Here is a 14372-nt window from a genome sequence, read left to right on the forward strand (position 1 = left end):
CAACTCCAAGCAACTACAACTCACATGAAAAATTATTTAACTTGGCTCTTACAGTATTCCTTTATTTATTTTTGTTTTTGACCACAAAAAATGTAAGGTTTTAATTAAGCTTTATATATTGTATGTATTATAAAAAATATGTTGCTTTATATATTGTATGTATTATAAAAAGTATGTATTATAAAAAGTAAGGTTTTAATTAAGCTCTATATATTGAGTCGTTTATCCAACTAGTCTCCTCATAACCTTTTTGTATTTTATATTGAAAAACTAAATCTCCTTGTAAACGACGCTCTTATATTGTTGTTTCTTTCATTAACTGTAATCTTCTTTCATATGACATTTAATTTAAAGCTGGTGCTAGTTTTATTGCTCTTTTTTGTACTTTATATAAAGACGCCATGCGTGAATAGCAAACTCAAGATGTGATCTCAAGAAAAACTCAAGAAAATTCAATTGTAATCAAATAAAACTTAAATTGTATTTTCCTTTATCTATGCTTTTTCCAAGTAAACATTTGTTAAAAAAACAAATGTTTGTTTGTAATATTGCAGGTGCGTTCACTTGCTTCCAAGAGTGATTTTTTGAATTTTTTTTTTAGATAGTCTTTTTATTTCTCTATTGTTAAGTTTTTAATTCTATTTTTGAGGAACTTATTTATTTGTAAAAAGAAGACTTTTATCTCAAGTCAAAAAATATACACCCCGATATATACAACGGTATGTTGCCCGATATATACTACGGTATATAGCCCGATATATACAACGGTTTGTTGTGCTTTGATAAAAAAAAATAAAAAATAGTTATTTGTATTACTTAAAATAAATAGTTCAGTTGTTATAGTTCTCCAGTCAGCTTTTATATAAATTATAATTAATACTGATTTTTTACAACTACATCATATAAAGAAATATTAGCTTCAACATTAAAAAAAAAAAAATCTAAAACATAAATCTGAAAAGTTATTATACTTAATGAAACTTAATGGAACAAAAAAAAATTTTGTGCAATAGTTGTACTAATATACTGGTATACATTTAGAGGGCTGTCTATTATTTACGTCAAGAAAAATGGGGGTAGGAGGGGTCTGAATTTTTCTAGACTTTTTTGACATGGGGGAGGGGGGAGGTTAAAACACGTTGACGTCAACAATGTTACTTTTTTTAATACGTGTAAATACTTAAAAAAGGAAAACAAGGTAGCGTTCGCAGTCCTGTAATACAGGACTGCAAATTTTTTAGTATTTTAGTAAAGCTACCTATATTCTTACTTTTTAAAAATTACACTTTAAAAAGAATCAACATGATATGTTTACTTGTACCAAGCTAGCATGCATACGTTGACCAACGTTGGAAGCATTGGACAATTTTTATATTTAAGCGCCGACGTTGAGCCAACGCACTATGCGTCGCTCTAATGCAGTAGTCGGGAACCTGCGGCTCTTTTGTTGAAGAAATGTGGCTCTCATATAGATTTAAAATATTAAAAATTTTAATTTATTTTTATTTTTACTTTTGTATTTTCTAGAGAAAATTTTTACAAAAATGAATAAGAAAATTATTTATTCCCCCCTCCCCCATATATTTATGCACTATTATATTTTCTAGATTTTCATATATTTTTATGTACTAGTCTTTTATGAGTCTATTTTATCCAATTTTTTTTAAAAAAAAGGAGAAAACCAATCAATTTTGAAATTTTTTTGCACATATTTTGATGTACTATATGCCTATTTGCCAATTTTTTCAAAAATGAAAAAGAAACATATCGTTGATGCGATGGTGCTTCGAATGCAAAGTGCAAAAGCAAAAATATATTTGAACAATTGTTCGAGTTTATATTATATATAACAAACTTGTTTTAATTATAATTTATTTTGACTTTCAATTATTCAAATACATTTTGTAATTGTAATTTAATTTTAGCTTTTTTGATATATTAAGACTGGTAAGCTGATTATTATTTATTTTAGCTTTCCTGATGTAAGATTCAATGAATACTAATTCAGTTATATATATATATATATTTTTTTAACGCATTCAAATTGGTAGATCATAATGAGCGCCAAAAAAAGAAAAGTTGGGGATGAACACAGGAGATTTAATAAATTATGGAGTGAAAAATATGCAGTTATAGAAAGTAATCCTCTATGTTTAATATTTTCTGTGAAACTTCAGAATAATAAATCAAGCAATGTTAAACGAAATTTTGAAGGAAAACATAAAGAATTTGCCCAAAAATATCCCGAAAGTAAATGCAGAAAAAAAGCTATTAATGAATTGCAAAGAAAACAATTAATTCAACAAAATTGCTTTTCAAATTATATTCATTCCAGATCGACCACAACTGAAGCAAGCTCCGCATTATCATTGCAAATTGCAAAAGCTAGTAAACCATTTGCAGATGGTGAGTTTTTGAAGGATTGCATGTATACTGTTTCTGGAATTCTATATAATGACTTTAAAAACAAAGATTTAATACTATCAAAGATTAAAGATATACCACTCTCGGCTAGAACCGTAAAGGAACGAATTTTGAATATTGCAGAAGAGGTTTCAAACATGAAAACAGAAGATATTAATACGACAAAATTTTTGTCCCTGGCTATTGATGAATCTGTAGATGTCACTGATCTCAATGCTGCGTAGTGGTCAAATACTTAACAGCTTCCGGTGTTCGAGAGGAACTTCCTGAATTGTTGCCTGTGAAGGGACAAACGAAAGGGGAAGATATCGCAGAATCAGTTTTGAAATGTTTGGAAACAAAAAATATAAACATTGAGCGTATAGTATCCGTTGCAACTGATGGAACACCTGCTATGATTGCAAAAAACAAAGGCTTTATCAAACTATTTTCCGGTCATATTTCTCATGAAATTATTTCATTTCATTGTATCTTACATCAGGAAGCTTGGTTGCAAAATTTTTAGGAGCAATACCAAAGCTGAAAAATATAATGGAAGTCATTGTGCCCATAGTAAATTTCATCTGAGCAAAATCGTTAAATCACAGAATCTTTACAACATTGTTAGAAGAAATGAATTTTATACATAAAGAACTAGTTACATTCACAGCTGTACGTTGGTTGTCAAGAGGAAAAATTTTAAAACGATTTTCTGAATGCTTAAGTGAAATAACTAAACTTTTAGCTGTTAAAAATTATAATGAAGAACATTTCAAGCTATTAAAGAATTCAGAATGGCTGCAGAATTTTTACTTTTTGCTTGATATGACAGAACATTTTAATAAACTTAATCAGAAGATGCAAGGAAAAAGAAATATATCTACCCAGCTACTGAAAGAACTGATTACTTTTGAACAAAAGTTACAGTTATTTTTAGACAATATTTCAGGAGACCAATTTATATATTTTAATAATTTACGAAACTTCAGGATGAAAATAATTTAAGAAGCAGAAAAGGTTGATCGTAAACAATTTTTTGAGATAACAACTACAATTGTTCACCAATTTGCAAGCGGATTTTATGATTTCAGGAAATATCAGGAAACATTAAAGTTTGTAATGCCATTAAAATGCAATTTGACATTAATGGATTTAAATGCATTTCCTGAAATTAATATTGCAGACTTACACTTGTCGAGATTCAGAATAAAAGTATCTGGGCTGATAAATTTGAAGCAATGCTTGCATATATTGCCATCTATGAAGAAAACATGAAAGATACGCCACAGGATATCATATTCCAATGCTGGACTTCACTGCCATATACTTATATAAACTCCAAAAACTTGCTTTTGGTCTATTAACCATTTTTAGTTCAACGTATAATTGTGAACAATTTTTTTCATCGATGAATTTTATTAAAAATAAATGCCGAAGTAGGTTAACAGATGAAAGTACGCAGGCTCTACAACAGTTGCATTCAACGAAATATCAGCTAAATTTAACCAAATTATCAAAAAAAGTTCAAATCCAGAAATCATATTAAACTTCATTTCACCAATAATAATTGTTATTAACTATAGATTTTTCTTTATAATATAATATATGAATTTCATTTTATGATTTCAGGTTAATAAAAAAAAAATTTAAAATTTTGTATTTTTGTGGCTCTTCATTACTATTTTGAATTTTTTTCAGCCGTTATGGCTCTTAGGTTAAAAAAGGTTCCTGACCCATGCTTTAATACAAGCATTAATACAAGCTGAAGCATTCAATATTTTGAACTGATATTTTAAAGGCATCGAATTTTCGTTTTATATTTCTACATTTAAAAGAAAAATATCCAGTTTTTTATAAAAAAACAGTTTACTGTATTTTTTCCGGTTCATCTGGTCTAATTCCTGACTAATCCGGAAAATTACATTAGTTTGGATATTTTTATTAAAAAAATAGTAGGCGCCAATTTTTTATAGAATTTTACAAACTATATCATTACCGCAGTTTAATAACAAACAAGATATTTGAATATAAACTTATTAAAATTATATACAAATCTGCTAAGATCTGATTCTTCGCTTTTTGCTTTCTTACAAAGTCTCTCAATGTTCTAATAGATGTTTTTAATAACTTTTGGGTGTGAAAATGGTTTTTTTTAAATACAACGCAGAATAGCTTATCAGAAGGTACGCGGAAATTGCCATTTTATGGAACCGATTTTTGTGCTAAAATTCTGTGTCACGTTTTTTAAAGTCTGCATTTAGTCAGTGAGGATGAAGCGTGTTTTCTTGTGTTTCTTTTTAGAATTATGTGTTAACATAGATTTTTTTTTAAAAACTAGAATAAATAAACTTTATTATGATGTGTCTTTTGATTAAAGTTTTTAATTTTTTATGTGGATTTATTGGCTTTCAAAACTTAGTTGTACTTCTTGCACTTAGTACATATTGAAGATATGCTCTTTTTTTTTTCTAACATATTCTTTATTTTAGGTTTACACCTTTTTCTATGCAAGAGCCAAATTTCATTGATTTAATTTTTTCAGCACTAACCCTATTTTTTGCAACACTTTTGGTACCTAAATTTCATTTTTCCGTCTTGAATTATGCGGAAGGAGGGGGGTGGGGCGAAACGCAAAAAAAATGTGTTTGGATAAATATAACATTTTAAGACAAATTGATTATATTTAGTCAAACAAATTTTGATATAAAATGAATGAAAAGTTTGCACGTTAGAGGAAAGGTAATATCAGCTAGTTAGTTTGTCTATTACTTTAATTTTTATTAAGTGATCTATAAATAAAGTCATTAAAGTTTTTTAAGTCTTTATATTAATTTGTTTCTTTAGATGCAAAAATGCTTCAAAAGATAAGTTAGTATTTTTATGTTTAGCTATTTTTTTAGTGTTTCAGCACTTTGATATATTTACTTAATGTGTCTTTTATTTCTGTTTCTTACAGACAATAGTTTTTTTTAACTGTTTCATATTGTTGCGAACAAGGTTGTTTGTTTTATTTTTATTAGTATTGGTGTTTTTATATAGATCAAATAGAAAAAACATTGATTAAGGAAAATTTACTTTTAATTATACCACTTATTAATTTGATAAAAAACAACATAGCGAAGTGTTGGAATAAATAACGTTGTCATCTTTTTGATTTTTCGACAATTTAAAAATTTTTTACGTTGACTGCATGGTGTGTAAATGCTTATATAAATAGTTACAATATTTTAGCTTTACTTGTAATTTTTTATTTTATTTAAATCATTTTTAAATAATGTCGTGGAACTCAGTAAGTGATATAAGTTATAATGACTTTACTTAGTTATAATATTTAGATATTTGCTTGTTTTTTTGAAACTTTTAACAAATTATTAAGATAAAAACTTTAATAATATATAAATTTAATTCATTATTAAAAAAATATTCTCTGCCTTTTTTCTCTTTTTAATATGTAATGAACTCGATATCCAGCATTGGCAAGACTGTTAATTATACTTTTTATATTGGATAATTAGTTATATAGATTTAGAAACTATCAAAACTATATTTTGTTTTTTAACCTTTAGTTGTGCCTTCCACTACTACCACTGGTAAGTTTGTAAGTAATAACTTTTATAAATTTATGCATTACTTCTTTTTTGTTGTAATATTTAGTGACCTCAACATCTAGTTATGGTAAGAGTATATATTTTGATATTTTGGTTTAATGATCTCATAAGTTTAAATATCGTGGACCATTTTTTTTTAGTTGTGCCTCTTCCTGCTACCACTGATAAGTTAGTAAGTTCTTGTGTTTTGATTTAATGATAAGTTTTATAGGAATTAAATTTTTTTTTTTTTTGTAATCTTTAGTTGTATCTAGCCCTGCTAACACTGGTAAAGTTACATATTGTAACTTTAAAAAATGTTCACAAACTTATTTTGGCATAAATCAAATATTTCAGCAAGTTTCAGCTTGGTGCTAATATTGTAGCGGAAGAGTTGATAGCTTATAATCTCTGTTTGAATATGTGATCAAGTATCATAATATTACTTGTGTGATTTAAATATTACTTATATATTTAAACGTTTTTATAAATAAAGTTTAGTTACAACAATGCATAAAAGTATTAAAGCATTCAAAAAATTAATATACAAAAAATAAAGCGCAAAAAAATAGAGTAAAATAAAAATAATTTATTTACTTGATCATCTCTTGATTGATCCCATACATTATGTGGTGGAACATGCCCTGTCCATATAATGTAATCAACCTTCAAACAAAAAAGTGGTGTGACTTGCAAAATAAGTTTAGCAAGTTTTGTGTTTTAAAAAATCTGCATGTGGTGTGTCTTGCAAAATTGGTACCTTAAGTGATGTGACTTGCAATTTTTTTGATAGATGGCTCTGGCTTACTTTCTTGTTGTGTCTATTGTTGACAATGATTATTATTTCGTTTCATTGATGGAATTGCAAATTTTAATCATTCACTAAAAGCCAGGACTAAGTCATTAAAACTTTGTTTGTTATAATATTTTTATTTGAAATTTTTTTTCAGGTTCGAGGGAGTTTAAATGCCCTTTACTCTTGGAGGGATATATATGATGGCCTTTACTCTTGCTCACCAAGAAAAAAGGGCATTATATATATATTTTATTATATATTTGGTAAATTTTATTATATATTTGGTAATTTTATTATATATTTGGTAAATTTTATTATATATTTGGTAAATTTTCTCTCTTCGTAAATAATCACATTTAAAATATTTTGTATGTTTGTTTGTATAAAAATTACCAATTTCACAAAAAAGATGCGCTTCTATAGAAAAAATATGCCTTTTGGGTTGGTAAAGATGGTGGTTTGGCACCCCCTCTACCCCTCTGGATACGCCCGATGGGTAGACACTGTCAAATATTTTTAGCCCACTGTTATTATTATTATTAATGCCTAAAACCTGGTATCTTTTGATACCAGGTTTTAGGCATTTGGATAAGAATTGACAAAGTTATAACAATTTTAGAGAAGAAAAACTATATTTTGACCACAGTTTCTATTATTTTTGTTTGTGAAAAATTTGATTGAGATTTCACATGAATAATAAATAAAACACAAATAACTTATTTACATAAAAATTTAAAATTTAAATTTAAACAACGTCATTAAAAATCATTGCAATATTCAGTTAAGCACTAATTTGGACGTCTTCCATGTTTAAAACTGTTGCGTGATGCGTGGTCGTATGTTGTACAGCACGTGTACAATCACCTCCCTTTATTTTATTTTTTACCGCAGTAACAATTCTTTCTAAATACTGCATTCGTTCTTCCATAATCCCAGCACCGAATATAGATGGAATGCGAATAAGATTTTTAACGTTTATTTTTATTTTGAACCACATAGCTTCCACTGGGTTTATTATTTGGCTGTAGGGTTCTAATCGTAACAACTGAACCGGTGAATTTTTAAACACCCTTTCCAAAAGAGCGTGACATGGAGTAGTATCTGTTACGACGACCAAATCCTCTCAACGATTCCCGGATGAAACCCACTGGTTAAACAAAGCCAACATCCACTCGTTACAAGAATCTGCTTTAATTGATCCTCTGCGAGTTTCCATCATAACAACATTTATTGTTGATATAGCTGCAATCAAATGTATGTTTGCATCTTTTAAAGAAGATATTTTCATTATTGCTCTTTTCCCCTGTTTGGCACGTCATTGCGTTTTTTTATAAAAAGATTAAAATTTGTTTCATCCAACCAAACTATCTGATGACCATTTGTGATGTGTTCGTTGGTGTTTCTAACATATTCAGCTCTTTTTTTTCCCTCTCATTACTATTCATTGTAGTAAGCTTTTTGTGCACTTTTTTAAAAGAAAATAGTCTGCTTTCGAGGTAATTGGCAATTGTGGTTGTGCTGACGCTAATATTAAAATGTCTTAATATCCTTGTTTTAATGACCAGCTTGATCATCTGTTAATTTTTTTGGTTTAAAACCACCTTTTCCAATAAAATTTAAATTTCCGCTGCGGACCCAATTGTATGCTGTCTTATATTTGACACCTAAAGTTTGTGCCAGAGTCACCCAATCGTCGTTTCGCTCAACACATTCAATTACTTTTCTTCTATCGTTCGATCAAGATAAAACATAATGTTTTCTTTCAACTTGTTCAGTTGTATGTATTTCATGTCTACAAATTGGACAAAGTGGTTCTGGTTGTTCCAGAAGTGGTTGTAAACAAATTTGGTGAAATAAATGCTTGCACGGATGCAATTTAATAACAGACTTTCTACTCGTAATGTATTGGCAAATAACTTAACTATCTTTCAATTCCATTACTTTGTTACTGTATTGCTGGTGAATACAAATGCTAAATTTGATATTATTAACTTATTAAAATGCTTGTCCAAGAAGATCTTTTATAATGACCTTTAAGCTTACATTGAATTCGCAATTACAAATAATGTATTCTTATTTACATATCACGATTTCCTAATTACAACTTTTGTTTTTCAAATTACATATTGCGATTTTTTATTTACATGTTGGGTTTCTCAATTACATTTTAAAATTTCTTAATTACATGTTGTGTTTCTTAATTACATATTGCGACTTCTAAATTACATGTTGTATTTCTCAATTACATCTTACTTTTCTTAATTACAACTTTCACGTTCTCAATTACATCTTACTTTTCTTAATTACAACTTTCACGTTCTCAATTACATCTTGAAAAGGTGTATTAACAATAGCATAAAATTCAAAAAAATACTCAATAGAGGTACAAATCAAGTGTCACAAACAAATAATTAGCTGAATACCTAGTGTTTTCTGCCAAGAAACCTACACGTGCATGACTAACTCGTGCAGTTTTGCTTTCCTTATTTCTAGCTTCAATACCACTCTTAGACAAAGAACCTGATTGGAGGAAATCAGGCTAAAATACCTAATAAAAGAAGCACCACGAGTTATCATTATATGTACAGATTGTGACACTCTAAAAACGACGTTTAGATTTTAAACACTAAATAAACGCAAACGTTGTAATTGTGTTTAATTTTCACCTTTTTTCTTAATTTGTGTGTTTATTTTCTTAACGCGTATAGATTTTAAACATAAATTAAAAAAAAAAAAATTTTTAACCAAATTTGTGTTTAGAAACTAAACATGTTTAGAAATAATTAGTTTATGCAAAATATTTTTGTAACAGATAATTGGCCATCCATATATTACGTACCCAGTAATTTGCTTACGACTGGGTTGTTTATTTATTTTTTTTTAGGGGTGGGGGGGGGCAACAAATGCTTGTATGCAAATGCAAAAAATTGAGATGGCAGTACTCGTTCACTTGCCCATAAATAAAAGGTAAACGCCGTTTACGTTCATGGCCTGTTAATGTTATAAAGGTTGAACTGCGCAAAAAAGAAAAAGCAATCACGTTTGTGAAAAATTTAATCTTTTAAAGTTTAACGTTTTGTATCACCAATTCATAAAATCCGTTCAAATACAATGAACGGATTTTATGAATTTCAAATACACCGTAAGGATGCAATAACCAATGTTCAAATAAAACCAAACTCTAATATCAATCCAAGCATAATTACTGGTGTCTTCAAAGGGTTTCTTTGTATAGCAAAAAAAATATGCTCCCAAAAAAACATCTTTTACAAGAAATTGATTTCCTCATAGATACATTTTTAGAAAACGGCTATAACAAAAGTAATCTTATCAAAATAACCAAAAACTATTTAAACTGCGTTTCAAAAAATACTACATCTAAACAATTAAATAAGCAGTTTGTTAAACTACCTTGGATACCTATTATTGGCCCTAAACTCCGAAGAGAGCTTAAAAACAAAACATCAGAGTTATATTCACTTCACCTCCCAATTTAAATAACATACTATGCAACAACAAAACAAACTAACACCGAACTCGAATCCGGGTGTTTACGAGCTTAAATGCTCATGCGGAAGTATATATATTGGTGAAATCAAAAAGAAAATCATTTCAAGAAGTGCGGAACACCAAAGAGCCTGTAAAAATCAAAAATGGTCGAGTTCAGGAGCCACGGAACATTTTAGAACATCCCGTGGTACTTTTGATTGGCTGAATCCTAAAACCTTGGCAGTCATTCTAGAATACAGGATAAGAAAAGTTAGAGAATCCCTGGAGAAAAATAAAGCAAGAAATCGATAGGAGGTAGGTATTGGGCAAACTGTTCTAAATAGAGATAACGGGGATAGTGTGAAAACAAAAACTTGGGAACAAATTTTGACAAAAAATTAACTGACGTCACTATCATATTATTTGATCGGTTTTTATATTTATGCTTTTTAATGCCTTCTTTTTTAAACGGTTGGTTTTATGTTGTTTTGTAACGTTTTTTTCATTACCTGATGACGCTGACCACAATAGGTCAACGAAATATTGTAAATATGTTATTATATCTAAAATATATTTAAAAAAAAAATTGTTATACGCTGCCTTTTTTATTAAAAATCAATTTTTATATATATATATATATATATATATATATATATATATATATATATATATATATATATATATATATATATATATATATACATATATATACATATACATATACATATAATTATTTTTAAATATAAAACCATGTTTTTATTCTTGACATGTTTCGTAAAATTTATTTACATTTTCAAAAGATTATTTTACAATAAAACTCTGAAATAAATATTAAAAAATAGAAGTCTTTACAGAGAAATATTAACGGACAAAAGTTATACATAATAAACTTTAATTAAAATGAAACATCTGGTATAGTATGTAAACTTATCCTCTTTCTTATAATAATTTACAATATTTCTAGGGGTTATATATACCCTCGTTATTCAAGTAATATAAAAAACCGTTAAAAAAACAAACAAATAATAAAACTTCAATGCAATGTGTTCTTGCGTCTTAAAAAAGAAAAATAAGGTTTCCAAAACGACGATGTGACGTAATCACCGTGGTCTTTATTCAAACCGCCTTCACCCGGAGAACACTGGTGAAACTGTATTTCCAAGGACTCTCTCACTTTTCTTTTAAAATAGTCTTCCTCTATTTTAACAGAGTTGTTATTATTCCAGCCAAAGGCACCATGGCAATTTCTGGAATGCCCCGCTACGGCCGAATTTTTCCATTTTCCCTCAAAAGTATGTTTTTGATGTTGGCAAATGCGAGTTGAAACCTTGAGTTTTGTTTCACCTACATAGAGCTTTCCACACGAACACTCCAGTTTGTAGACTCCTGGGTAAGAGTTGTTGGGAAGTCGAGGCTTGTTTTTTTGAGTTATTAATTGTTGAAGGTTTTTAGGTGATTTAAAAACTGGAGTATAGCCTACACTTTTAAATATCTGTTTTAATTGATTACTTAATTTTGGTACCCATGGTAGAAAAATATAATTTGGTTCTAGTTTATTGATGTTATTGTTGTTGTTTTGTTGATTATTTTGCTTATTGTTTTTTATTTTTTTGACAATGTTTTGAAGTATTTTTTTGTTATAACCATTTTCTGTAAACATTTCTGTTAGAAACTTTAGTTCATGATTTATGTGTTCTTTACTGCATAATGCAAAAGCTCTTTGGATAAAACCTTTAAATACACCATAAATTATTTTTGGATCGTGACAAGAATGCGGCTTTATTTGCACATTAGTAATTGCATCTTTGCGATAGATATTAAAAAGATATGTTATAACCCCTAGAAATATTGTAAATTATTGTAAGAAAGAGGATAAGTTTACATACTATACCAGATGTTTCATTTTAATTAAATTTTATAAAGCTTATCTAAGATGTTAACTTTTAAAAAATACATATTAAACCGATACATTTATAACAAAATAACTCGGTAAATTACCAATCAAAATAATCAAATATCAAAAAAATAAACTAACAGTAAAATTAAATAGATAAGTTGATACATGGCCTTCATTATAGAAGGCCTCGACACCGTGCGCGATTTTTTTTGACTGAAGGCCGATTTAAAAAAAATATGGCGGTTTAGTAAAATTGAAAAATGTTGTATAGCTTTGCTAAGACGAAATATATAATTAGTAAACATTCTACTTGCATTTTTTTGATGCCTTATTATAAAATTAGATTTTTGACGTTAAATTAACAACTTTTTTATAAGCTTAAATTGTTTATTAAAATGAATAAAAACCTTTTTAAATCAAAATTTTATATATATAATATATAAGAAATAATAAGTAATGAGAAAAATACACCAATAAAAAACCAAATTATTTTTTTACTAAACATGAAAAAATTTTTTTACATAAGCTTGATTTCTTTTAGTTTGGTTTCTTTATTACTTTTGGGAGTGTGAAGTAATGCAAAGTTCTTTAAAAAAATGTTTGCTAATGTTTGGCATTGTTTCTTTGCAATAGAAAAACTGTACAACTCTGCAATAAATGCAAACTGGTGGATAAGAAATGTTCGGCAAACTCTTTTATCTAATAAAGAAAAAAATATGTAGCAAAATAAGGACCACTGAGATAGAGTATCTGATAGAATAGTTAATCCTCCTCTATTTAAAGTATTCAAAAAAGTTCCATATTTTTCATAATATGTAGTTGCATCTTCATCATTTTCTTCAGTAGAACACTTTTGAACATAACCAGCAATATAGACAATAGCATATAAAATGTCTATATTTATATATATATATATATATATATATATATATATATATATATATATATATATATATATATATATATATATAACGCTATTTGATCGCAAAGCAGACAGTATTAAAAAGTTGACCTAAAGCAGACACTTGAAATCTTGGTTCTAAAAACAAAATATTAATAAAGTTTCTAGTAAAAACATATTATTTTTGCTTTAGAAAACAAATTCCGTTATTAAACTTACTTAAAATACAAAAAAAGTAAATAAAAAATTTAATGTCTGCTTTACGTAATATGAAGGATAATTTTCATACTATAGGTCTGCTTTACGTAAAATTTTACGCTATCTTAACGTAAAACGTACTTTTATTCAGTGAAGCGTTTTCTTATATTTTAGATCTCATTAATGGTATCTCGCTCGTGATTTTAATGCATTTGTAAAATTGTTTAATCAAATCACGAAGTTTTAAAGCTGCATATAAATAAATAGTTAAAAATAAGTCACTAATTTTTCCTTTACAGTTCGTGCAAAAATTTATTTAAAAGTTTTGTAACTATTATGTAAATGCTACAAATTAAAAAGGTTTTATTTCTATATTTTATTAATATTCGAATTTACAAAAGCCATTTAAAACAAAGATTCTTTTAAATAGTTTGATATTTAATAACATAAAATATAGCTACTAACTAATTAAAAATAATCACCGTCCTAGGGAGTTTTAAATTTAATCATGTAATATTTCAATATAATTAGGTCAGACCGTCATCAGACATAATACAAGTATTAAAAAGAAGATTTTGTAATTAAGATATGTACCCGTAAGAACTCGTTCCTATTTTAATGAGAAATCGTTCCTGTTTCTAGAAAATAGTTCCTGATGAAATAGTTCCAGTTTTTGAGAAAACGGTCCGATTTTTCAAGTGGATAATTAGTAGAGCCCTAATAGGAACGACTTTATTTTGGTACCAATATATATTTCGGTACTATTGTGTATATTTTGGTATATTGTGGTATATTTCAAATTTTACGCAAACAGCTAAGCCGGTTTAGCTATTTGTTTACAACTTACGTTAATAAATAGCAAAGCTTGAAAATATGATATTTAATTTCAAAACATCATAAGTGTAGTTTTTATGTACTGGAACTATTTTAAAACGAATGTCTATTAATAACTTTATTTTATATTGATCAATATTTATTTGGAAAAGTTAAATTTTAATTTATTCAAAATGAAAATGTAGGTTTATTTAATAGAGAATTTCCAACATGCAAAACTGTCGAGAATGATGTTGTTAGTTCTTTGAAATAATTATAACGTTTTTA

At 27.6% G+C, this 14372-nt stretch overlaps 1 protein-coding gene across 1 annotated transcript in view; it reads left to right on the forward strand.

Annotated features, from left to right (window-relative positions):
- The window catches only part of LOC136084229 (uncharacterized), a 31206-nt gene extending 25015 nt beyond the window's left edge, over positions 1 to 6191 (forward strand). Inside the window, exons 2-3 of the mRNA XM_065804325.1 lie at positions 5970 to 5993; positions 6152 to 6191. Of these exons, the coding sequence (XP_065660397.1) occupies positions 5970 to 5993; positions 6152 to 6176 (49 nt within the window). The 3' untranslated portion in view covers positions 6177 to 6191. The remainder of the gene's footprint in view (positions 1 to 5969; positions 5994 to 6151) is intronic.
- Positions 6192 to 14372: the final 8181 nt, after the last annotated feature.

This window comes from Hydra vulgaris, chromosome 08, assembly GCF_038396675.1.
Source record: "Hydra vulgaris chromosome 08, alternate assembly HydraT2T_AEP".
Lineage (NCBI taxonomy): Eukaryota > Metazoa > Cnidaria > Hydrozoa > Anthoathecata > Hydridae > Hydra > Hydra vulgaris.